The 23,673-nt window shown below is 56.9% G+C and overlaps 1 protein-coding gene across 1 annotated transcript in view; it reads left to right on the forward strand.

The window, feature by feature from the left end:
- LRP1 (LDL receptor related protein 1) overlaps positions 1–23,673 on the forward strand; it is a 77,903-nt gene that overhangs the window by 22,689 nt on the left and 31,541 nt on the right. The window contains exons 7-28 of the mRNA XM_023643837.2: positions 1,736–1,898; positions 2,009–2,231; positions 3,271–3,460; positions 3,933–4,076; positions 5,270–5,506; positions 6,741–6,921; positions 7,784–8,006; positions 8,829–9,030; positions 9,421–9,546; positions 11,571–11,711; positions 11,809–11,934; positions 12,403–12,519; positions 12,969–13,049; positions 14,606–14,773; positions 17,779–17,961; positions 18,387–18,587; positions 19,773–20,018; positions 20,237–20,434; positions 21,619–21,823; positions 22,006–22,170; positions 22,850–23,094; positions 23,333–23,464. Of these exons, the coding sequence (XP_023499605.1) occupies positions 1,736–1,898; positions 2,009–2,231; positions 3,271–3,460; positions 3,933–4,076; positions 5,270–5,506; positions 6,741–6,921; positions 7,784–8,006; positions 8,829–9,030; positions 9,421–9,546; positions 11,571–11,711; positions 11,809–11,934; positions 12,403–12,519; positions 12,969–13,049; positions 14,606–14,773; positions 17,779–17,961; positions 18,387–18,587; positions 19,773–20,018; positions 20,237–20,434; positions 21,619–21,823; positions 22,006–22,170; positions 22,850–23,094; positions 23,333–23,464 (3,897 nt within the window). The remainder of the gene's footprint in view (positions 1–1,735; positions 1,899–2,008; positions 2,232–3,270; positions 3,461–3,932; positions 4,077–5,269; positions 5,507–6,740; positions 6,922–7,783; positions 8,007–8,828; positions 9,031–9,420; positions 9,547–11,570; positions 11,712–11,808; positions 11,935–12,402; positions 12,520–12,968; positions 13,050–14,605; positions 14,774–17,778; positions 17,962–18,386; positions 18,588–19,772; positions 20,019–20,236; positions 20,435–21,618; positions 21,824–22,005; positions 22,171–22,849; positions 23,095–23,332; positions 23,465–23,673) is intronic.

The following is a 23,673-nucleotide window of genomic DNA, read 5'->3' on the forward strand; positions in this document are numbered from 1 at the left end:
GTGCTCATTTTAATCATTTTCTCTGTGGTAACAGTGTGGGGGGCAATTTGATCGCCTGGTCCTTGCACGAGGCCCTCCACCTACAGGACCTGGGACCCACACTGCCCAGGCTGCTCTGCCCCGGCTCTCCAGCCGTGTCAGGATGGGATGGTCCCGGGGCCCCAGAGGAGAGAGCAGCTGGGTTTGGGGGTACATCAACACTTACAAGGGTAACATCTCGTCCCCGTGGCCTCTCTCCGGTCACCTTGGAGTGGGGTTTCACAGGGGGACCTGAAGTGGAAACTAGTTTGATAGCTTCAAATTGGCTCTTTCCCCTCCTCCCCCAGCCTAAGTCCTGTGACTGTGAGTCAGTGTCAGGGCCTGGCCAAGTTCCTTGGGAGCCACGTTCCTTTTCCCTTTGCCCCCCACCCCCACCCACTGTTAGGAAACAGCCCCTGAGTCGCTGTGGGGAGCAGGGAGGATTAGGGAGGGGTTCAGCAGAACACAGTCATTCTACCTGTCACTGTGTGGGGCAGAATCATCCCTACTGGGTTGAGTGCAGGTAATGGGGGGGAAGTTTCAGCCAAAGGCAGGTCATCCAGATTTCTTTACCTTTTGGGGAAAACGGTCATGGCAGAGTGCCAGGCAGGGGTCCCAGGAGTCACTGTCTTGGAAATTTCTCAGTTTGCAAGAGGCATCACTTCTGATGGTGGCCTTTGGAGGGGGCAGTGGGTGGATGGGAGCCAGTGGGTCCTGGAGGGACCCAGAGGACGCCAGCAGGGGTCCCTGTCCCTAGACTTCCTGCCTCGTAGACTTCTGGTGCCTCTGCCCCACCCCTACTTTCTTCGTCCCTTTTTGGCCTTTTCTGTCTCCTCCAGACCCATGACATAGACTGAGTGTGGGTCTCTGGTCTCTATCCTCCTCTCCCACTCCCACCCTTCTGACACTCCCCCTCTCTCTGAGCCATGCCTCCGTTTACCTAGAGTCCTTTCATGGCCCTCTTCCTATGCCTTCTCTCCTCCAGCCCTATATCTTATTCCCACTCCTTCCTACCCACCCAGGACATGAGGAAATTGAGCAACAGGGACATTGAAGAAACAGGGGGATGTGGATGAGTAGAGGAAGTTGGGCTCATGTCACTGGTGCCAACCTCTTGCCACCACCAGCCTTCCCTTTTCCATCTCTCTGGGCCCCATATTTGACATTCTTTCTCAGATTTGATTTATTGATGAGTATTCTGCTTTTCCATTTTTAAAAGTCATACAGCATGTACAGCTCCCAGTCAGTGCCCTGGCTGGCGTGAGATGACTCAGCTTGCCATACAAAGTTAGTAAATTTCAGCCAAAAGCAAAGATGTGTGGCGCTTTAGTCAGCCCAGGTGCTCTCACCTCAAGTAAAAACAGATTTTAAAAAATACTGGAATGAGCTCATGGACCTGTCCTCACGGCCTTCCGGTACCCCAAGAAGATGGTCCCTGTTCAAGGAGGGGCAAGAGTTGGGGAAGCTTGTCAGTCATCCACCCAGCCAGTGCTTACCCAGAAGTCCCCGTGTGCCCGCCCTGAGCTGGGCATGGGGAGCGGGGCTGTGTGGGAGGACACTCAGAGACTTCTCTTTGGAGAGACCAGGTAGGTGGAAAGATGGCAAAGAATACGAGGTAAAATGTGAGGCTGCCGTAATTCCCACACGAGCTCTGGGAGGAGGTGGGCATGTCTGTGGGAGGACCTCCTCTCGTGACTCTTTCCTTCACACTCTCCAGACGTGGAACAGATGGCCATTGACTGGCTGACGGGCAACTTCTACTTTGTGGATGACATCGATGATAGGATCTTTGTCTGCAACCGGAACGGGGACACGTGTGTCACTTTGCTAGACCTGGAGCTCTACAACCCCAAGGGCATTGCACTGGACCCCGCTATGGGGTGAGAGCAACAGGCAGGGGCTCTGGCCCTGCAACTGGGGAGGCAGAGGCCAGAGGGGAAGGGAGGGTGCCCAAAGTCCAGACCCCGTTTAACGGGCCGTGTGCCCACAGGAAGGTGTTCTTCACTGACTACGGGCAGATCCCGAAGGTAGAGCGCTGTGACATGGACGGGCAGAACCGCACCAAGCTTGTCGATAGCAAGATCGTGTTTCCGCATGGCATCACGCTGGACCTGGTCAGCCGCCTTGTCTACTGGGCTGACGCCTACCTGGACTACATCGAGGTGGTGGACTACGAGGGCAAGGGCCGGCAGACCATCATCCAGGGCATCCTGGTGAGGGAGAAGCCTTCACAGGGAAGCCATTCTCTGGGCCTCCCAGTAAGGGGTGGGCACTGTGGGGCATGGCTGCACCCAGCCCTCTGGTGGGGAGGGGTGGCACGAGCTCTTCAGGAAAGGAGAGGACGCGGCTCCTACTCTGATGGTAACAGTCATTTTAGACGTATTTTACTTCCCTTTTATCACTTAATCCTTACAACATCTGGGAGACGAGCGGGTAAATGGCTCAGTTCCCTTTTGGCAGATGACAAAAGCAGGGTTCAAAGAGGTTAGGTGATTTGCCTGAGGTTACACAGCCAGAAGTAGCACTTGAACCTAGCCTAGAAGCCTTGCCACCTCAGAGGTGGCACCTCCATGCTGGGATAATCAGGGTGAACAACCATCCCTGCTTTTCCAGGGCTGTCCCAGTGTTAGCCCTGAAAGTCCCACAAACCCCCAGCAAATCCCTTAGTCTTGGACAAACTGGGACAGTTGGGTACCTTAGATAAGTTATGTGGGCAGTGGGGGCTGTTACAGGTCTTGCTTGGGCAAGTCTGTCCTCTCAACCTCCCAAAGCTGAGGACTAGAGTCAGGCTAAGAATATTCTCTGTGGACAGAGTTTAGGGCCCAACTCCAATTCATTTGCAAATCATTCCATTATCTACTGTGTGCCTGATTTTGTGGAGGACGTGGCTCCTGCCCCCAGGGGTTTAAGCAGAGCCAGTGGGGTAAGTCCACAAATCACCAGACAGTGGATAACAGCCAGAGAGATGGAGGAGAAGGAGGAGGTAGAAGGAGAGACCCTCTCTCATTAGAAGGTTCCAGAAACTCTTCAAAGAGATGCTCTGTGAAGGATGAGTGGGATTTTGATGAGCAAAGATCTCAAGAGCAGGACATTCCAGCCAGAGGAGACAGAGTAAAGCACGGAGTTAGACAACTGTGGAATGAGTTTGGGAATGTAAATAACGACGTTTGGATGAGAAGCTGAGGGGATTTCCAGGGGTGGAGGGAGGATTCCCTTCTCCTCGTGTTGACCGTTCCCACCTGCCTGTCTCAGATCGAGCATCTGTATGGCCTGACTGTGTTTGAGAATTATCTCTACGCCACCAACTCCGACAATGCCAATGCCCAGCAGAAGACGAGCGTGATCCGCGTGAACCGCTTCAACAGCACTGACTACCAGGTCGTCACCCGTGTGGACAAGGGTGGCGCCCTGCACATCTACCACCAGCGGCGTCAGCCCCGAGGTGAGCAGGGCTCCACAGCCCCTCCGCGGACCCTCCTTTGGGAACCCCTGATTCTCTCATATCGAGACTGCTTCTCCTAGCTGTGAATCCCAGACTACCCCACCCCGGCTTCCCCTGGCGGCCCCTTCCTGCCCCTCAGCTCCAGATCCCACCCCTGGGGAGCCCTTCTCCCCATTCTGCTCAGGACCTAGATGGCCCCCCTCACTTCCCTGGCTGGTCTCAAGTAGAAGCACCTGGCCATGGGCAACTGTGTGACCCGCTCCCCTGACCATGGAAGCCCCTACCTGAGGATCTGAAGGCTAGGTCCTGGCGGGGCCGAGGAATTCCAGTCCTGTGGCTTCCAAATCCTCAAATGGGACAGCAGGCACAAAGACCACAGCAGGAGGGAGTGTGGTCAGACTTCAGAAAGCCTTCTTGAGGCCTGGGCACAGGGGCTCTGGGCTGTCCTGACCCGCTTTCCACCTGCCCCCAGTGAGGAGCCATGCCTGTGAGAATGACCAGTATGGGAAGCCGGGCGGCTGCTCTGACATCTGCCTGCTGGCCAACAGCCACAAGGCTCGGACCTGCCGCTGCCGCTCCGGCTTCAGCCTGGGCAGCGATGGGAAGTCGTGCAAGAGTGAGTGACAGGGAAGGCGGGATGCCTGCTGGGATGGGGGAAGGGTATCCTCATCTGCCTCTCCACGGCCTGGCTGCTTCTGCTGAGATGGAGGGAGATGAAGGAGCTTACCCAGAGTTTCACCACTCACGAGGGGCAGAGACAACTTGAACCCGCATCCGAGAACAGGGCTTTTCCCACTATCCCACTCAGGCTCCATGGAAGACCGTAAGCTGGCCTATTCCTTCCTTCCTTCATTCATTCGCTGAGTATCTAGCAGGCACGTCCTATGTGTCTGGCACTGTCCTGGCAGTGAGGATTCAGCAGAGAATGAGACAGATGGCGTCTCTGGCCTCGTGGAGCTTATAGTCTGGTAGAGGAGACTGACAGGCCAATAACTGTAGCTTCAGGTGGTGGTAGGTGTCAGGAAGGAAATATGCAGAGCAAAGTTAGCCATGACGGATCAGATACAGTGGTCAGGGAGGGAAGGCTTCTCTGCGGAGTTGACATTTGAGCCGAGCTCTCTGAAGTGAGGAAATGAGTCATGTGATTACCTTAAGGAAGAGCCTTTCTGGCAGAAGGAATCACAGTGCCAGGGCTGAGGCCAGTGGGAGCTTGGCTTGCTGGAGAACAGCACGGAGTGGGGCGCTGAGCCTCGTGAGGCGGGGAGATGAGGAAGGAGAGGTGGGAGTGTATTCTAACTGGGGTGAGAAGCTCTTGGTGACTTTCAAGCAGAGAAGTGACGTGATTAGATTCACTCCCACTGGCTGCTGGCTGGGGGATGGGCGGCAGGGAAGTGGTAGGAACCTATTTCTGTGGTGTGGACAAGAATTGATGTGGCTTGGACTAGGGTGGTAGCAGAGGAAGTGGTCAAAAGTGATCAGATTCCAACATATTTTGAAGATGCTCCTTTTGGTCCATGAGTTTCACTACCCATCAGTGGACATTTAACTAAAAACATACCTCTTGCTACTCTTGCCCTATTTCCCACCCCCAGAGGGCAGGTAAAACTTCTAGGGCATTGTCCCCTGGGCCTTTCATGTTTATGTGTCTGTCCGTATGACCCAGAGCCACGGCCACCCCCATGTCCCCTGACCCAGTACAGCCAGGCATTGCAGCCCCTTGGACCACAGCCCCGGAGGCTGGGTGGTGGTTGTGTATGCGCTCACGTGCAGGTATGTCTGACTTTGTGTCCCTCCTTGTGCCTGCCCTAGAGCCGGAACATGAGCTATTCCTTGTGTATGGCAAGGGCCGGCCAGGTATCATCCGAGGCATGGATATGGGGGCCAAGGTCCCAGATGAGCACATGATCCCCATCGAGAACCTCATGAACCCTCGGGCCCTGGACTTCCATGCTGAGACCGGCTTCATCTACTTTGCCGACACCACCAGCTACCTCATTGGCCGCCAGAAGATTGATGGCACTGAGCGGGAGACCATCCTGAAGGACGGTAGGGGCCCCTGAAGTTGGAGGCATGCGGATAGGACTCCCAAGGGACACAGCCCACCTGGGACAGGAAGTGATTTGGGGCCTAGGCGTCTCTTTCTCCCTGCCCACTCAGCATGGAGAGTCCCCTGCTGACTGGCTGGCTGAGCTGGTTGGCATGGAGATGAGGGGATAGACAGATTGACCCCTGCATGACCCGCTTCTTGGCTGAGCCTAAAAGAGGCAGGAGGATGGATGAGTTAGGCAGCGTGGGCCGTCCTTGCCAGCCCTTGGGAAAATTCAGGGTTTCTCTGCCATTGGCTCTGAGCCCTGGAGCTGTGTACAGCATGCAGCCCGAGAGAGGTCTGAGGCCTCAAAGTGGAGCAGTGCACCAGCACATGAGTGCACGCACGGGGTCTGTGCAGCCAGGCCTCACTCCACCAGAAGCTGCATGCTTACATGTCCCGCGAAATTGTGTTTTGTGAATTGAATCCATTTTTTCCCTGTGAGTTGCTCGGGCAAGTCAACAGCGCATTATCTTCTGACTGTCCATCTGTGTGGGGGCTCTGAGCTCCTGAGTTCTGCCCCTTTCCTGCCAGGTGTTAGGAATTCCCCAACCTGCACTCAGGCCTCCAGGACAGGGCTCCCTAACCATCAGTCTGGCTGATGCACTTATCCCCTTTGCCCTGCTCCCCACCCCCAAGCCCCACCGCGGCTCAGAGAACCTCTGCAGTCAGCAATCATGAGACTTTGGGGAAATCAAAATAACTCCTCATCAGGAAAAGATCGGGGTTCCCTATACCAGGGAAACAGGGAAACTGCTTTTTAAGCTCAAGATGAAGCCTTTGACTAAGTGAAAAATCACTTCCTAATTTATTCATTCTGTTAGCTCAGGATTTTTAGGCCTAGGACATGGCGTCACCCTTGTGTCCAGAGCCACTTGCACATTGTTTCAGCTGTCCGCCCCAGCTCAAGCCCAGACGTGCCCTCACACGAGAGCCCACATCTGCCATGGAGGTTTACTGGCTGCCATGTACAGTTTGACAGATTTAGTGCCTCTACACAGATGTGGCAACACAAATGATCTCCCAGCCCCTTCCTGCAACTCCCATCCCCACCCCGTCCACCACCTCAGCGCAGGAGGCGCGCTGCACCCTGCTGGCCAGGTTCCCCAAAGGTGCCTGCATCCTGAGGTCAGAGGTAGGCAGTTTGGAGCCTCCTTTGCGGCTGTCCATCATTGCCCCCTTCACCCGCCACAGGCATCCACAATGTGGAGGGTGTGGCCGTGGACTGGATGGGAAACAATTTGTACTGGACGGATGATGGGCCCAAGAAGACCATCAGTGTGGCCAGGTTGGAGAAAGCTGCTCAGACCCGCAAGACCTTGATCGAGGGCAAAATGACACACCCCAGGGCCATTGTGGTAGATCCACTCAATGGGTGAGTCCTCCCAGGACCCTGGGGTGGGAGAAGCGGGGACTATGTGGGTCTCAGACTGGGGATGAGACAGAAAGTGAACAGGGAGGGCAGCCTAAGTTGGAGGCTTGGGCAGGAATGGGAGGCTGAAAGGGGAGAAGGGGTCCCTGTCTTCAGGGCAATGGGAGTGATGCCTTAAACACATACGTGGAAATGTGATCCTGTCCCTCTCAGCTCAGAGCCCTCTGCTGCTCCCCTTGCCCTAAGAGTGAGCCCCCCTTTCCTTGTCGGGCCTGGGGTCCTGTGGAGTTTGCCTGCAGCTCATCTGACCTCATCTGCACCTCACTTCCTGCCCTTGGAATTTTTATTCCCCCCTCCCCACCTCCCCCGGGCTTTGTTCTCAGAGTCCCTCTGCCTAGAAATCCCAGATAATAGCAGATCAACCTCTTTCTCGCCATTCAGAGCTCAGCTCAAATGCCACCTCCTCAGAGAGGGCTTCCCCGCTGCTGCCCGGTCACTCTCCATGCCAGCACCCTGCTTCCTGTCCTTCCTGGCTTTTTTCACTCTCTGATGTGTGTGACTTTCTTGGTTGACTTGTTTCTTGTCTATATCCCTGGGTGGGACATGAGCTTCAGGAGAGGAGAAGCCTTGGCTGCCTTGGTCTCCGCTGGGTCCCTGAATGCCAGACCTGTGCCTGGCTCACAGCAGGCACACAAAAAATACTTGCTGAACGGAGGAATGAGTGAATGAAATGTGTGGGCCAGGGTCGAGGAGGCAGGAAGACCCCTGTGAGGGGCTCTGGGACAGCATGCATGGATTGGGATCACAGGGGAGACTGTTGATGGCCGGAGTGGCATGTGTGGTGCTGACCAATGGCTGCCCACAGGTGGATGTACTGGACAGATTGGGAGGAAGACCCAAAGGACAGTCGACGAGGCCGGCTGGAGAAGGCCTGGATGGACGGCTCCCACCGAGACATCTTCGTCACCTCCAAGACAGTGCTCTGGCCCAATGGGCTGAGCCTGGACATCCCAGCTGGGCGCCTCTACTGGGTGGACGCCTTCTATGACCGCATTGAGACCATACTGCTCAATGGCACAGACCGGAAGGTGGGCAGGCGTGTACCTGTGTGCAGGTGTTCATGTGTGCATGGACCACGTCTGTGTGTGGATGAAGCTCTGTGTGTGGATGTGTGGGCATCTGTGTGTGTCCAGGCCTGTGTATTTCACGTGTGTTTATCTGTATACCTATGGATGTGTCCATCTGTGTGCTTGGTGTCTCATGTGTTGTTTGAGGATTGCCTCCGTTAGTGCGTGTCTGTGACTGTGCATGCTGTCTGTGGGCTTGACCACCCTTGTGCACACCTGCATATACACATCGTGTGCCTGTGATTCCCAGCACTCGTCACAGGGTGCTGCCCTTGGTGCCGTCGCTCATGCAGTTCTCTCTTCCTCCACCTCAGCTCCTCCTCACCTGACACGCTGTCCCCCTTCTGCCCTGGATTACCATGTGTGCCCTCCGTGAGACCATAGGCAGCTCAGGACGGGGACCATGTCTTTCTCATTTCTTAGTGCTTATACAGCTTCACCCTTAATAGATCCTTAATAGATCCAATATTTATTGGATGAAGCAATGAATGGATGAATTCTGGCTGGTCTGCTCAGTACTGTGTGTGCGTGTGTGTTGTAGGGGTAAGAATGAATATGAATGAGCCCAAGAGAAGACAGTGTGGATAAGATCACCATCAGTGTCCTGCTGGGTTTAGGGTCTGGCGCCTCACTGTGCTCAAAGCTATCACTGTCAGGCTTGTGGGGGAAACAAGACCCCCACCCAGGACAGGGACAAATGAGTATACAAAACAGTGATCCCCCTGGGCTTCCCTCAGGCACCCTGTTTGTCTCCACTTCCTTCATAACCTCCTCACTTCCTAGATTGTGTACGAGGGTCCTGAGCTGAACCACGCCTTTGGCCTGTGTCACCATGGCAACTATCTCTTCTGGACCGAGTACCGGAGTGGCAGCGTCTACCGCTTGGAACGGGGCACAGCAGGCGCACCCCCCACCGTGACCCTTCTGCGCAGCGAGCGGCCCCCCATCTTTGAGATCCGCATGTATGATGCCCAGCAGCAGCAAGGTACTCTTGGGACTGGGGCTGGGGGAAGATGGGACCTAGATGGGGGCTGTGAGGCTCCTGTGGGGGTGAAGGTGCTCCCCAGAGATCCTAGATTCTTATGAGGCTCTCGAGAAGAGAGGCCCCCCAACCCAATTTGACTCTGTATTCTCCATCCCACTTCCTGCCCATACCTGCATCTCCTCTTCAACATGTTCACTGTTCTCTCAATATTTCCTCGCTTTCTGTCTCCTCACTTGAATGTGTCTCCTCCCCATCCTCTCATCTCCCCTCCATCCTCTCGTCTCCCCTCCATCCTCTTGTCTCCCATCTCTGGCCGTTCCTGACCCTGCTACAACCCATTCCCTGCCCTCCCCTCCTCCTCTTCCCCACCCTGCGGCCCCTCCTTCACAGTGGGTACCAACAAATGCCGGGTGAACAACGGCGGCTGCAACAGCCTGTGCCTGGCCACCCCTGGGAGCCGCCAGTGTGCCTGCGCCGAAGACCAGGTGTTGGACACAGACGGCGTCACTTGCTTGGGTATGAGGAGCCCAGCTGGGATGGGAGGCAGGGGAAGCAGACCCCAGCAGGAGAGGCCACAGGGTCCAATCAGAGTTGAAGGAGGCAAAGAGGGCCCTGTGGGGGCAGCAGGAGGTGAGGGATGGAGTGAGAGAAGATTCTGGGGCTGGGACCGGCTTAGGGAGGCCTGGGGGATGGGAGGGGTTTGGGAGGGCGGGAAGATCGGGGGAAACTGAGAGATGAGCAGGACAGCTAGGGACAGAGGAAAATATTCTTCTTTTACATTTATTTCCCCATTATTAAACCAATATAAAATAGTTCTATATATTGGAAATTAGAGAAGAGAAAAAAAGCTCAAATCCCACCCACAAACATCACTATACTGTTAGCCTTGTGGCAAATCGAACACCATCCTTTTCTCATTAGGCAGGTTATATTGCTGCGTCTCACATAGCTGTACTCATACTGTATAGAAGGTGTCTTCTGCCCTCTTTAGTTCATATGTGTCATAGCATTTTCTGTGTTATTGTTGCATTATTTTAAATACCCTCATTTTTTAATAAAAGTAGGTCATGCTCGTTATAAAAATAAAGAAACAGTATAGAAAAATATAAGAAGGAAGTACAAGTCACCCCAAATTCTACCACCCACAGATACCACTGTAACCATTTTGGGGAACAGCCCCCCCAAATATTTCTCAATGCATTTACCTCAAACGGAATCACGCTGCACATGCTATTCTGTCTCCGGCTTTTGTCACTTGACAGTATGTCGTGCACACATAAGCAGAGTTTCTAGTGGCTGAAATATTTTTCATTTAGTGAGCCTTGCATAATTTACTCAACCGTTTCTCTACTGTTGGATGTTGGGGTTGTTGCCAGTTTTTCTTGTAATCACTGCTGACATTTATTGAGCACAGAGTAACTAAGCACGGTTATTAGCATGTCCCACGTGGTAACTTATTTACTCCTTAAAATATTCCTATAGGGACGGTATTTTCATTATCCCCAATTTACAGATGAGGAAATTGAGGCCGAAGGTTAGAGCAGGGACACAAACCCAGGAAGTCTGACCAGAGCCCATTTCCTAACCTCCCGCTCTGCCGTCTCTCACACCCTCCTCCCGTCCTGTATCGTGGATGGCTTCCTTAGGATAGACTCCCAGAAGTGCAAATGGCCAGTGGGCCCACACATACAGCTAAGAGTGCATGACTGAGGCCAGGAGGAGGGCAGGAGCATTGATGGGGAGGGGACGTGAGAGGTCAGGGTGATGTCTACGTGACCTTGAAATCACCAGGAATGAAGGCAGGAGTGACTCTGGAGAATGTGACACTGAGCCAGGAGCTCAGCCCTTAAGGGTGACAGGGAGTGGCCTGGGGGCCTGTAGAACTAAGGGGTGGTGTAGTCTAATAACATAAAAGTCAACGCTGATTTTTTTAGGAAGGAAAGAGGAGGAGGAGAAAGGAGGAACAGTCGGGAAGCAGGACTGAGGGGCAAGATGGGCACATACCAGCCTCTAGGACTAGTGGTCCATGGGCTGTGGGAGACAAAATAGCCACCCAGGGGACCCACAGGAAGTTTCAGGGCTTAGAGAGGAGATGAGAGATGGGTCAGAAAGACGATGTGCAGAGCTGGAGGGGCCAGGGACGGGAGCTGACAGGGAGTCCTGGGCTTCTTGAGGTTACAAATGCAAACACAGACAAGAGGTCCCCAAGATGACTTCTGAGGGACAGTTTGTGGAGATGGCACAAGAGGGTGAGGGGAGGTCTGCTCGGCAGGGACAAAGGTATGGGCGGGCTCTTGGATCCTTGGAAGCTGCTGTTTTCTCAGGTCACACCGAGGTACTGGAAGTATTGACCATCACCCTGGGGCTTGAGAAAGAGTTGCAGTTTCCATCCAGATAATTTGTTCATGAAGAATTATGCACCAGGAAAAATTACTCTCCTGTATTATTTTAAAACGATAAAACAGGCCAAGTGCAGGGGCTCAGCACCTGTCCCAGGCTCCGGGTCTGACTCTCCCCCTCACGCCCTGTTGTGTCCGCAGCGAACCCATCCTACGTGCCCCCGCCCCAGTGCCAGCCGGGCGAGTTTGCCTGCGCCAACAGCCGCTGTATCCAGGAGCGTTGGCGGTGTGACGGCGACAACGACTGCCTGGACAACAGTGACGAGGCCCCCGCCCTCTGTCGTGAGTCATCCGTCTGCCCTCTCAGTGGGACCGCAGGCCACAGGGCAGCAGGTGGAGACCCCACCCCTTTGCTTACCCCGACCTCTTTCCCCCCCAGATCAGCACACCTGCCCCTCCGACCGATTCAAGTGTGAGAACAACCGGTGCATTCCCAACCGCTGGCTCTGTGATGGGGACAACGACTGTGGGAACAGCGAAGATGAGTCCAATGCCACTTGTTCAGGTGTGCAGTGGGGGTCGCCCCCCTGGGCACCCCACCCCTCCTCCTCAGTCAGGGAGGCAGGCTTGTAGGGGAGCCAGGCTGGGAGGACAGTGGTGGGAGGAAGAGAGAGAGGCCTCAGGGGAAAGCAAGGGAGGATGGAGCTCCGAGCGGGAAAAGCAGAGCGCTCTCCCCTACCCCAGGATGACAGGGCCGGCTGGGAGGACTGACCTTGCAGGGGATAGAGCACGGCTCTAGATTGGAGATGACGAGCCAGGCAGGATGCATCTTCTCCTTGGAGGATCAAAGACCTCTCGAGAGATGGGCTGAAGCGTCCGGTGTGAGACCCCATGGGTGGTTTTGAATGTCTCTAAGACAAATGACTTTGAGGCCCTTGGGAAGACTTCTTGATAGGCAGAGAATAATAGGAAAGAAGGGAAAATTAAGAGAAGGGACAGGACTCTGAGCACTCGTGCCCATCCCTGTCCCCAGCTCGTACCTGCCCACCCAACCAGTTCTCCTGTGCCAGTGGCCGCTGCATCCCCATCTCCTGGACTTGCGATCTGGACGATGACTGCGGGGACCGCTCTGATGAGTCAGCCTCGTGTGGTAAGAGGGACAGCAGGAAGGCCAGGCTGGCACAGGGGAGGGCGAGCCCATGAGAATGTGCCCTGGGGCAGGGGCACTGGAGAAACCCTGCAACTTAGTACCTGGGTGGCCCGGGGCAAGTTACTTAATCTCCTTGGCCTCTGTGAGTTTCGTCTGCAAAGCAGGGATCATAATAGCACCCCCATCCAGTGTCGACATGAGACGTCAGTGAGATCTTGCATGAAAAGTACTCAGCACAGGGCCAGCGTTTGCTAACTAGTAGCTTGAAAAAAGAATGCTCAGAGGGGTAGGGATGAACGAGCAGAGTTTCAGGCTGACTTAGCCTCCCCTCCCCGGTCTGGCCAGGCTCAGGGCTGCTGGTTACAGGAGGGACCCCGCACCCTGCTGCTCGGTGCTATGATGCTGTGCAATCTTGAGGGCCCTACTCAGCTACTCTTTCTCCCTGACAGCCTATCCCACCTGCTTCCCCCTGACTCAGTTTACCTGCAACAATGGCAGATGCATCAACATCAACTGGAGATGTGACAATGGTGAGAGTCGCCTCCCTTCCCCTGCCCTGATTCCTCGGAAAGCTAGAAGCCGCAGCCAGGCCCTGGGTGGGTGGCGAAGGGATTTTAGGATCCAGCCAAGGTGGCCCTCCGGTTCACTGAAGTCCCACTGGGTTGGCTGGGAGAAATGAGGATGAGCCAGAAATGCCGTGGGGGAACCGATAGGGAGCAGGGCAGACCCTGCCCATCGCCTGTCAGCCATTCGTCCCCCGTCAGGGCCTGAGCTGCCCATCCTCCGGCAGAGGCTCGGGGGCTGGGGAGGATGAGCAAGGAGAGCCTGGTGCCCGACTCCCTTCTCCCTGCAAACCCCGTCTCCTGGGGTCCCTGGTGCACCCTCCAGGCTCCGGCTCCAGGCTCAGGAGCCTACCTGGCGGTCAGCTGTGGACCAGGTGACGTCTGCCCTGAGCCACGGGGGCCAGTGGATCGTCTTGTGTGTGCTGTCTCGGGGCTGTGGTTGTGTCCGTGTGATGTTGTGACATGTTCACCGGTGGCTCCAGCCCTGGCTAACATGTGAGAGGATATACTGGGTCAGCGCCACGTTGCCCCTCACCTTTGCTGTGTCTCGCGTGCCAATGGTTGCCCTGGCGGTTTCTGTGTTTCAGAGAAGGATTGTGGGGACGGCTCTGACGAAAAGACCTGTCCTGAGCCTGCCGGTCAGTGCATAGAAGCACATGCACCATCACCCCAGAGCCCCAGCTGGCCTCAGCTGCCTCTCAGGACCCCAGGCAGCTCCCCTCCCCAGAGCTCCAGGGATGTGAAGGGAAAGCCAAAGGCAGGAGAGAGAGGCAGCAAGAAAACAGTGGAAGGAAAGAAGCAGAGAGGGCAGAGGGAACCCTCACAGGAGGGGAGATGACAGAGGGGTGGGGACAAGCAGACTGAGACAAGAGCTAGAGGAGAGTTAGAGAAGCAGATCCAGTTGGAAAAGAGGCAGGAACACAACCCAAGGAGGACAGCCAAGTCCCAGGCTTCTCAAGCCTCCTGAAAATGTGGAGGGAGGTCCCGGAGCCCCACCCACGAGGACTGGAACTCAGGACGTTCATTCAGTCACCCTCAGATGCCTTCTAGAAGTATCCCCCGACCCTTCCCAGCTGCAGGCTGTGCCTCTTGAGGGCCGAGCGCCCAGGGCATGCCCAGGCCCAGGGCTGGGCCTGATTAAGCCTTCCCACCCACAAAGAGGCCTCACCTACGCTCCATCCCAAACCAGAGAAATCCCTGCCTTTCCCCAAAGCAAGCAGACCCCTGTTCCCACACCCTGCCTGAAGGGGAAAGGATCGTGTCCCGTCCCCTGCCCTAGCCTCCGGGACTCGGGGAAGGGCCCTTCTGGAGCCCGCCCTCCTCTCCCGCCCCCGCGTGGGCCATGGTGCATGCTGCAGTCTATGCAGTTTCTGTGTCTTTTCTGTTTGTTGTTTTCTCAGTGGGGGGTTGGGGGAGGCCAAAGGTGGGAATGGGGAGCTGGGAGCGGGGGCCTAGAGCTGGGGTCACAGAGAAGACTGCTTGCTGACCCCCTCCTCGCCTTTCCCCTTCTTGCCTCTCCCCAGACAACGACTGTGGGGACAACAGTGATGAGGCCGGCTGCAGCCACTCCTGTTCCAGCACCCAGTTCAAGTGTAACAGCGGACGCTGCATCCCTGAGCACTGGACCTGCGATGGGGACAACGACTGTGGGGACTACAGCGACGAGACACACGCCAACTGCACCAACCAGGGTGGGCGCCTGGGGCCAGCAGGGGGGCGGGACTGTCCACGTGCCAGGCACTCAGCCGGCCGGCCGTCCCCCGCCCTGTGTGCCACTGCGACCTGGGAACCAGAGAGAACCCAGACCTGGCTTTCCTCCTTCAGGAGCACCCAGCCCTGTGGGAGAGGGAGACTGCAGACCAGTCCCCATCGCACACTGTTAAGACTGCAGGCTCTGCGGTGGGTGGCTTTGGGTTTGCGCTCCAGCTCCGCAGCTTGCTATCTGGGTGGCCTTGAGCAAGCTACTTAATCTCTGTGGCCTCTGTGAGTTCCATCCACAGAGTGGGGATCATGACAGCACCCCCATCGCAGCACTGACATGGGGATTCCGGGAGATCAGGCATGAAAAGCACTCAGCACAGGGCCTGGGTTTGGGAGCTGGATGCTTGAAAAAGGGATGCTCAGAGAGGCAGGGGGGAGTGAGCACAGTGCGGACGAGGGAGAGGCAGCTGGCTCTGTGAGGGTCCCCCGTGCCCAGGCCTCCAGGGGGCCATGGAGGCTGAGTTTACTGGAAGGCATAGACCCTCTTAGGGGACGTTGGGGTCTCAGCACTGGCCAATTGTTACCATGGAAGAATGCAGACCCAGGGTTGCCCTGGCTTTGAGAGCCAGAAGTGCGGATTTTTATGGGAACTCTACCCATTTTTAAACACTGGTGTGTTGGTTTCCTAGGGCCGCGACATTGAAGTACCACCACAAACTGAGCGGCTTAAGCAACAGACCTTTATTGTCCCACAGTTCTGGAGGCTAGAAAGCCAAGACCAAACTGTCGGCAGGGTTGGCTCCTTCCGAGGGCCATGAGGGGGAATCTACCCCAGGCCTCTCCTAGCCTCGGGGCGGTGCTGGTGCTCCTTGGCGTTCCTTGGCTTGTACGTGTTTCACTGATCTCTGCCTTCATCTTTATATGGCACAGCTTCTCCCTGTGCGCATGTCTGTCTCTGTGTCCAGATTTCCTCTTTATACAAGGACACAATCGTAGTGGATTAGGGCCCACCCTAATGACCTCATCTTAAACTGATCATCTGCGAAGACCTATTTCCAAATAAGGTCACATTCACAGGTACAATGAGTTAGGACTCTAGCATCTTTGGGGAGTACAAACCAACCCATAACAACTGGCAAAATTTTAAAAACACTGCAGCCAAAATCTCCCCGCAGGCCTCATCTGGCCCCTGGGCTACCAGCCTACAGCCTCTGCCTTGTAGAGTTAAGGAGCACAGAGTGGGGATGGTGCTGATAGCACTGAGCACCCACGAGGGGCCTAGCACTGAGAGGGAGGATGGGGGGGTCACCCAAGGCCTGGGAAACAGTGACTGAGTCTCGAGGGCCATCTCTGATGGGACAGGTAGTAGGGCTTGGGATTCTGAGAAGGGGCCCCTGGAGGCCTGCCGTGTGGCATGCTGGGAAGAGCTCCCTGCCCCTCGCCAGCCGGGCGAACGTGTGTGAGTCGCTTCCTCAGAGCCTTGGCTTCCTCTACGAAATGAGAGGAGATGTGTGGGGGCCTGGCACGAGGGGGCAGGGATGTCATGACTAGTGGTGGCTGTTAACTCTGGTTGTAAGCTGGAATGGTCTGGGACCATTCAGGGGGAGGTGAGAGATGAACTGGGCCCTGCTGAGGATTAGACTCTGGGTAAATGGACAAAAGGGAGGGTCTTCAGACAGGGGGTAGGGGTGGCCTGGAGAACCCAGCAGTAAGACTTAGGGAGTGAAGCTGAGCACTCCTGCAGGAGCCAGGGGGGTGGGTGGGCTCTCCAGACTGTAGTGGACAGCAGGGAATGAGGCTGCACCCCAAGGGGCAGATGACAACAGCAGGTGAAAGCCAGGCTCTAGGCACCTTTCGAAGCTGGAAGGTGATAAGATGTGGGAGGTGCTTTCAGAAGATAATCCCGGAAGGAGATTAGATTGCAAAGAGGTTCAGGAGCCCCGAGGAAGGAAAATCCGCTCCGAGGCTGCTGCTGAAGTCCAGGCACAAGATGAGCGCCAAGGCGGGCAGGAGTGGGGAGCGGGTCTGCGGCAGCAGTGTGAGGGCTGAGTGCAAGGCAAGGTTCTGAGGCCTCCCACATGCTGCTCCTGCTCCTTCCTCAGCCCCAGTCAGATCTCAGTGCAGGGCCGGAGTGATCCTGCGCAAAATAAGTCAGATCACGCCCCAGCCCTGCCCTCAGGCCGGCACCAGCTCTCTGCATGCTTAGAATCAACGCCAACCAGCCCCATGGCCAGCAGCCCCCCACCTCTCTGACCTTCATTCCTGCCACTCATCTCCTCCTTCACTTTGCTGTAGCTGTGCAGCCTCAAATATGCCCTGGGCATTTTTCAAATATGGCCTGCATGGTCCTGCCTCAGGAACTTTGCACTAGCTGTTCCCTGGACCTGGAATGCACTTCCAGATGTTCCCGGGGCTCATGTTGTTCAGGTCTCGGCACGAACGTCTCCTGTCGGAGGCATTCCCTGATGGTCCCAGCTAAAGCAGCGTCCCCCTCCCTGTAGCCCTGCTCTGCTCTGTCTCCAGAGCTCTGAGCACACCTGTAATTGTTCTCTGGACTCCGGGTCACGTTTTCACTTTGCCACGAGAACTTCAGCTCCATTAGAGTAAGGGCTTTGTCTGGTTCACTGCTGGCACCTAGAACGGTGCCTGGCACACCGCAGGCGCTCCATAAGTGTTGGTGGAGTGAATGAATGAAACAGAGACGAGGCTAAGGTGGGGGGCATTTGAACTCTGGCCTAAGAAATTGCTTATCCAGTCGCAGTCTCGTGTGTGAAGTCGTGGGGACTGGACGAGCCGCGGGCTGGGTCTTGGAAGGTGTGGCATCCCTGACTCTCGGTTAGGGCTTCTGTGGAGTGACCGCAGGGCTCAAGAACGCCCCATCGCTGCCTCTGTTCATAACCTGGGCTGGGCTTAGCGGGAGGGGACTGGGAAGGCAGCGATGGGAGCGGCTGACCTGGACCCCCTCCCCCCGTGCCCTCCACCTGTCCCCCTGCAGCCACAAGGCCCCCTGGTGGCTGCCACAATGATGAGTTCCAGTGCCGGCTGGATGGTCTGTGCATCCCCCTGCGGTGGCGCTGTGATGGGGACACTGACTGCATGGACTCCAGTGATGAGAAGAGCTGTGAGGGAGTGACCCACGTCTGTGACCCCAATGTCAAGTTTGGCTGCAAGGACTCTGGTAAAAAGAAGGATTGGAGGGAGTCTAGAATGGGGCAACGTGGACAGGAGGAGACCGTACTGAGAGCAGAGCAGTGGCAACGGGGACTACCATACTGTGAGGGGTGGAGTGGGGACATTGTGAGGCAAAAGGCTGCACAGAAAAAGCTTGTGCATGATGCATGGGGCAAGGTAGGAAGGGGCCAGGGCCTGCACGAAGGGCCCTGGGAACCAAAACCCTCACCAGAGTTGAGCTTCAGCACCTCCTGCAGATTCCTGCCCTTTTTTATTGCCTATGTGAATTTGACAGAAAAAGCCTCAAGGTTCCTAGTGGACCCCAAGGCATTGCAGTCATGACAGTATTAGAGAAGCCCACTGGGTCTGGGAAGAGGGCATAGAGAGCCCTGCTTCCCTGGCTTGGCCCCTCATACTATACCCTTCCCTCAGCTCGGTGCATCAGCAAAGCATGGGTGTGTGATGGCGACAGCGACTGTGAAGATAACTCAGACGAGGAGAACTGTGAGTCCCTGGCCTGCAGGCCACCCTCGCACCCCTGCGCCAACAACACCTCGGTCTGCCTGCCCCCCGACAAGCTGTGCGATGGCAACGACGACTGTGGAGACGGCTCAGACGAGGGAGAGCTGTGCGGTGAGGCCCAGGCCCAGGAGGGGCCCCAGGAGAGCAGAGGGGCGGGTGCCTACGTAAGGAGTCTGGGCCAGGGCCAGGGCAACGGCCAAGCTCTGCGGGGAGAAGTCTGAGCCCAGGAAAGGACAGCTCTGGCTGCTGGGTGAGCCGTACCCGGGGCACTTACCAACAACCATGTTGATTTCAGACTCACCTTGGCAAGAGACTGTGCTAAGTGCATCACACATTATAGCATTTAATCCATAAAGCAGCCCTGTAAGGCAGGTATTATTGTCATCTCCATGCTACAGAGGAGAAAACTGAGGCACAGAGAGGTTAAATAACTGGCCCAAGGTCGCCCAGCTCCTAAAGTGCCCTAGAGACAGTGCGGTACAGCCCCTCCCTCAGGCACAGCCCCTCACCCACCCTCGTACTGCAGGGTGTGCAGAGCCGGCTTTCGATATGGAGACACCTGGTTGAGTGTCGAAGTGGTCAGGGCAGGCTCCCCAGAGGAGGCAGGGATTTAACTGGCTCCCTAGGATGGGCGGATCTTGCCTTGAGTGAGAAGGTGGGAGGAGGAGGGTACGCCTTCAAGATCAAAAGAAATGGGGGTCAGGGAGGGCCGCATGGTGTGTCTTGGGGACGAGGAGCAGAGCGGAGCAGCTTTATCTCCTCTGAGCCAGGCGGAGCATCGGGTTCCTTGGAGGTGAGGAGGGGGAGATAAGGCAGGCGGAGACTGGCCCTGAGAACTGCTGACGGGGCATCAGTCAGGGCTGGCAGAGGACCCAGGGTGGGACATTCCCTACCGCACCCACCCCAGATCACACCCAAATCAGGAGAGACTGAGGGCAGAGGAATGGACCTACCGGCCCTCCCAGAAAGAGGCAAAAAGCTGGGGACCCCACCGTGGGCTCAGGAAGGGGCAGGGAAATGGAGACCAGAGAGAGATGCAGCCGTGATGTGGGGGTGCCCATCCAGGGCAGGGGAGGGGCGGTCCTGGGTCACGGGTGCTGAGGTCTCAACCCTGGTCCTGAGGGAGACTGTGAAGTGGTGGGACAGAAGCTTGGCCAGGAATGGAAAAGAAGGACGCCATGGGTGGGGTGCCAGAGCTCTGGCCGGGCTCCCTGGGACTTGGGGTCCAGCCCAGCCATGATCCTACCTCCTCCCAGATCCTGAGCCTGATCCTGTCCCCTGCTCTCCCACCCCCAGACCAGTGCTCCCTGAATAACGGCGGCTGCAGCCACAACTGCTCGGTGGCACCTGGTGAAGGCATTGTGTGTTCGTGCCCTCTGGGCATGGAGCTGGGGCCCGACAACCATACCTGCCAGATCCAGAGCTACTGTGCCAAGCACCTCAAGTGCAGCCAGAAGTGTGACCAGAACAAGTTCAGTGTGAAGTGCTCCTGCTATGAGGGCTGGGTGCTGGAGCCGGACGGCGAGAGCTGCCGCAGCCTAGGTGAAACGCGGGTGGCCGGGGTGGCCGGGGTGGCCGGGCAGGCTGGGCAGGCTGAGGCAGGCCCCTGAGCTGCGGTGGGCTGCCCTTGGGTGGCCAAATGCCAAGGCTGAGGTTTCCATCCAGGCCCAGGGCCAAGGCCAACAGAGACACTGCCTGCCTCTGGACAGGGTGACAGAGGCAGCAAGCCCCTTGCTGAGCCCTCTCACATCCCTCTCCAGACCCCTTCAAGCCGTTCATCATCTTCTCCAACCGCCACGAGATCCGGCGCATCGACCTTCACAAAGGGGACTACAGCGTTCTGGTGCCTGGCCTGCGCAACACCATTGCCCTGGACTTCCACCTCAGCCAGAGCGCCCTCTACTGGACCGACGTGGTGGAGGACAAGATCTACCGCGGGAAGCTGCTGGACAACGGAGGTGACCGCCCTCCGTGCCTGGGGCTGATGGGGGCAAAGTGCACCCAGACGGGGCACTGGGGCACTTAGAGCCACAGGCCCTTAGCTCCCCATCCCCCACACTCCTTTTAATTGAGTTAGATTTTGCTGTGGGTCTCAGCGCCTGATGCCCCGTAATTATCGTCAGTAGAGCTGCCACCCGGATAATTAACAAAATGATCAGCCTTTCTTTGGAAAGGCCTAGAGCTCGGCTCCCCAAATCCTAGAACTGCCGGCTTGAAAGGAAAAAGCCATGGAGGGGTCAAGTATCTGAACCCTGCCTTCTGTCCCAAGGCGGCCTGACCCCTCTCACACTTCTTTCATTAGTAACACACATATTGAGCACCTGCCGTACACACTGGGCCCTGGGGAGACAGCAGGGATCCAAACAGGCCCAAACATCCGCCTGTATGGAGCCTACATGCCAGTGGGAATGTCAGAAATAAACAAAACAAACGATACAACATGGAACGTCACGGAAGGGATGGCGCTGGGGATGAGAAGCAAGGAGGCAAGGCAGGGTAGGGAGCATGGGGTGGCATTTTAAATTGGATGGTCAAGGAAGGCCCCCTGAGAAGGGGACATCTGAGCCAAGACTTGAAAGCAGCACATTTTGTGAGAGGAGTTGGTATTGTTTGCGATAGAGAAAACTTGGAACCAGCGCAAATGTCCGTCAACAAGAGCATGGCTCAGTAGACAGTGATGCTGTTCACACTACGCAACAGTTTCTAAAATAATGAGGTCCATACATGTATATTACCGTGGAAAAATCTCCAAGACAGCATGCAGAGTGACTTCTAGAAAGTTCTGTCCTCCTCTTATTGAGTCTAGGTCTGTCCCCCAAAGTCCCCACTGTCTGCTCTGACCTTTCCCCATGGATTAGCCCTTCAGACCTGCAAGCAGGAGATAGCTGCTGCCTCCCCTTCTCCAGGGTTCTGGAAGCCAGGCTTCTCCCCTCCTGCTTGACCTTCTGGTGGGGTGGGGGGCCTGAGTGAGGAGACTGGGGGGGGGGTCTGTGACCCCCCCCCATTTGAATCTGGGGCACATCAGAGGTATTGGCAGAGGTGTCAGGATGGGAGGTGGGTCATCCGGGGGTCCTCGGGTACCATGCATTCATTCCTTCTCACCTCGGGGGAGTCTAACCCCGCATGACCTTCTCTTCTCCAGCCCTGACCAGTTTCGAGGTGGTCATTCAGTACGGCCTGGCCACACCCGAGGGCCTGGCTGTAGACTGGATTGCAGGCAATATCTACTGGGTGGAGAGTAACCTGGACCAGATTGAAGTGGCCAAGCTGGATGGGACCCTTCGGACCACCCTGCTGGCTGGTGACATTGAGCACCCAAGGGCCATTGCGCTGGATCCCCGGGATGGGTGAGGACCCTGCCCAGCCCTACTCTGGCCCCATGGTCCCCCCTGAAGCCCCTTCAGCCGGGCCAGGGACGCCTGTCTCCTCAATGCTATTTGCCCATCTCCACCCTTTACCAAGAATCCTACCACAGCCCCTACCCCAGACCCTCAACCTAGGCCCTCCTGACCCCCTCCCCACTCCCCAGGATCCTGTTTTGGACAGACTGGGATGCCAGCCTGCCCCGCATCGAGGCAGCCTCCATGAGTGGGGCTGGGCGCCGCACCATCCACCGGGAGACAGGCTCAGGGGGCTGGCCCAACGGGCTCACCGTGGACTACCTGGAGAAGCGCATCCTCTGGATTGACGCCAGGTCAGCACCCTCCACTACACCCCAGGAGGCCTCCATCCTCCCCAGTCCTTCCCTGGGACAGAGTGGGGTCAGGGGTACTAGAACCTGGCACTGATGAGAAGGCCCGGGGGGAGCTAAAGCCAGAACTGGGGCAGCCAAGGGCCAGACCCAGTAAGAGGACTGAGGTGGAGGCAGAGGCTGGGCAGGGGGTAGAGGCGCGGATAGGAGAGGTGAAGGCGGGGCTGTTGCCCTGCACAGGAGTGCTTGGCCCAGGGGTGGGCGAGGGCTGAAATACAACCTCCTGTCCTCACCCACAAGTCTGTGTGCTCTCCTGGGGGCTCTGTCTCCCAGGGCAAGGGGAAAGTTTTTCTCACAGGCCTGCCCAGCGGGGGCGCCTTTTCCTAAGCTCCACCAAAGCCCTGTGGTGCTAACGGCGGCCTGGGGAGAAAGGGGCCCAAAGACGGGGCCTGGGCCTTGGTGTCTGAGAGCTGGTATCCTAGACCTTGTACCACGTGGTCCTTGCTCCAGGGCTGCTCTGTCTGCCTTCCCTGGCCAGCAGGGTTTGGGAGGAAGGAATACTCCAGCGTGCTAAGGTGGGGGGGCTGTGGGCCAGGGCCTGGGCGGGTGGGCGCCCTGGCAGGGTGCCCTGAGGGCTGAGGTCCCAACTGGCATCCTCACTCTGCCCCGACCACGCTCTCAGGTCAGATGCCATTTACTCAGCCCGTTACGACGGCTCCGGCCACATGGAGGTGCTTCGGGGACACGAGTTCCTGTCGCACCCGTTTGCAGTGACGCTGTACGGGGGGGAGGTGTACTGGACAGACTGGCGGACAAACACGCTGGCCAAGGCCAACAAGTGGACTGGCCACAATGTCACCGTGGTACAGAGGACCAATACCCAGCCCTTCGACCTGCAGGTGTACCACCCCTCCCGGCAGCCCATGGGTAAGGGGCCAGAGAGGAGCCGGCAGCCTCTGCAGAAGCCCTTGAGAGAGGAGAGGGCGATGAGAACAGGGGGTGGTCTGTGCTGGACGGTGCGGGTGGGCCAGCCTGCTGACAGAGGAGGGTCTGGCAGCAGGTGATGCTGGAACAGAGTGGGGGGTGTGATGGGAGCGTCTAGGTGAGGAAGGCCAGGGAGGGGCCAGCAAGTCACAGGATGTTCCTGCTTCTCCCTCCCCTGCAGCTCCCAATCCCTGTGAGGCCAACGGGGGCAGGGGCCCCTGCTCCCACCTGTGTCTCATCAACTACAACCGGACCGTCTCCTGTGCCTGCCCCCACCTCATGAAGCTCCACAAGGACAACACCACCTGCTATGGTAGGAGGCCCCCCCTTCAGGAGCCAGTGGTCAACTGAGGCTGAAGGGGCAGGTTTCAAGCACCCAGGCTCCCGGTTGTAAGTGAAGGTAGACTGTCCCAGTCAGGGGGACATGATGGGAGAGGCTCCAGAGATGGCCACTGTAAGAAGAGGCTGGAACTCCAGCCAGGGAGGTTACACCCAATGGGGGTGCTGCCTGATAGCCGAGGA

This window comes from Equus caballus, chromosome 6 (genome assembly GCF_041296265.1).
Source record: "Equus caballus isolate H_3958 breed thoroughbred chromosome 6, TB-T2T, whole genome shotgun sequence".
Taxonomy (NCBI): Eukaryota; Metazoa; Chordata; class Mammalia; order Perissodactyla; family Equidae; genus Equus; species Equus caballus.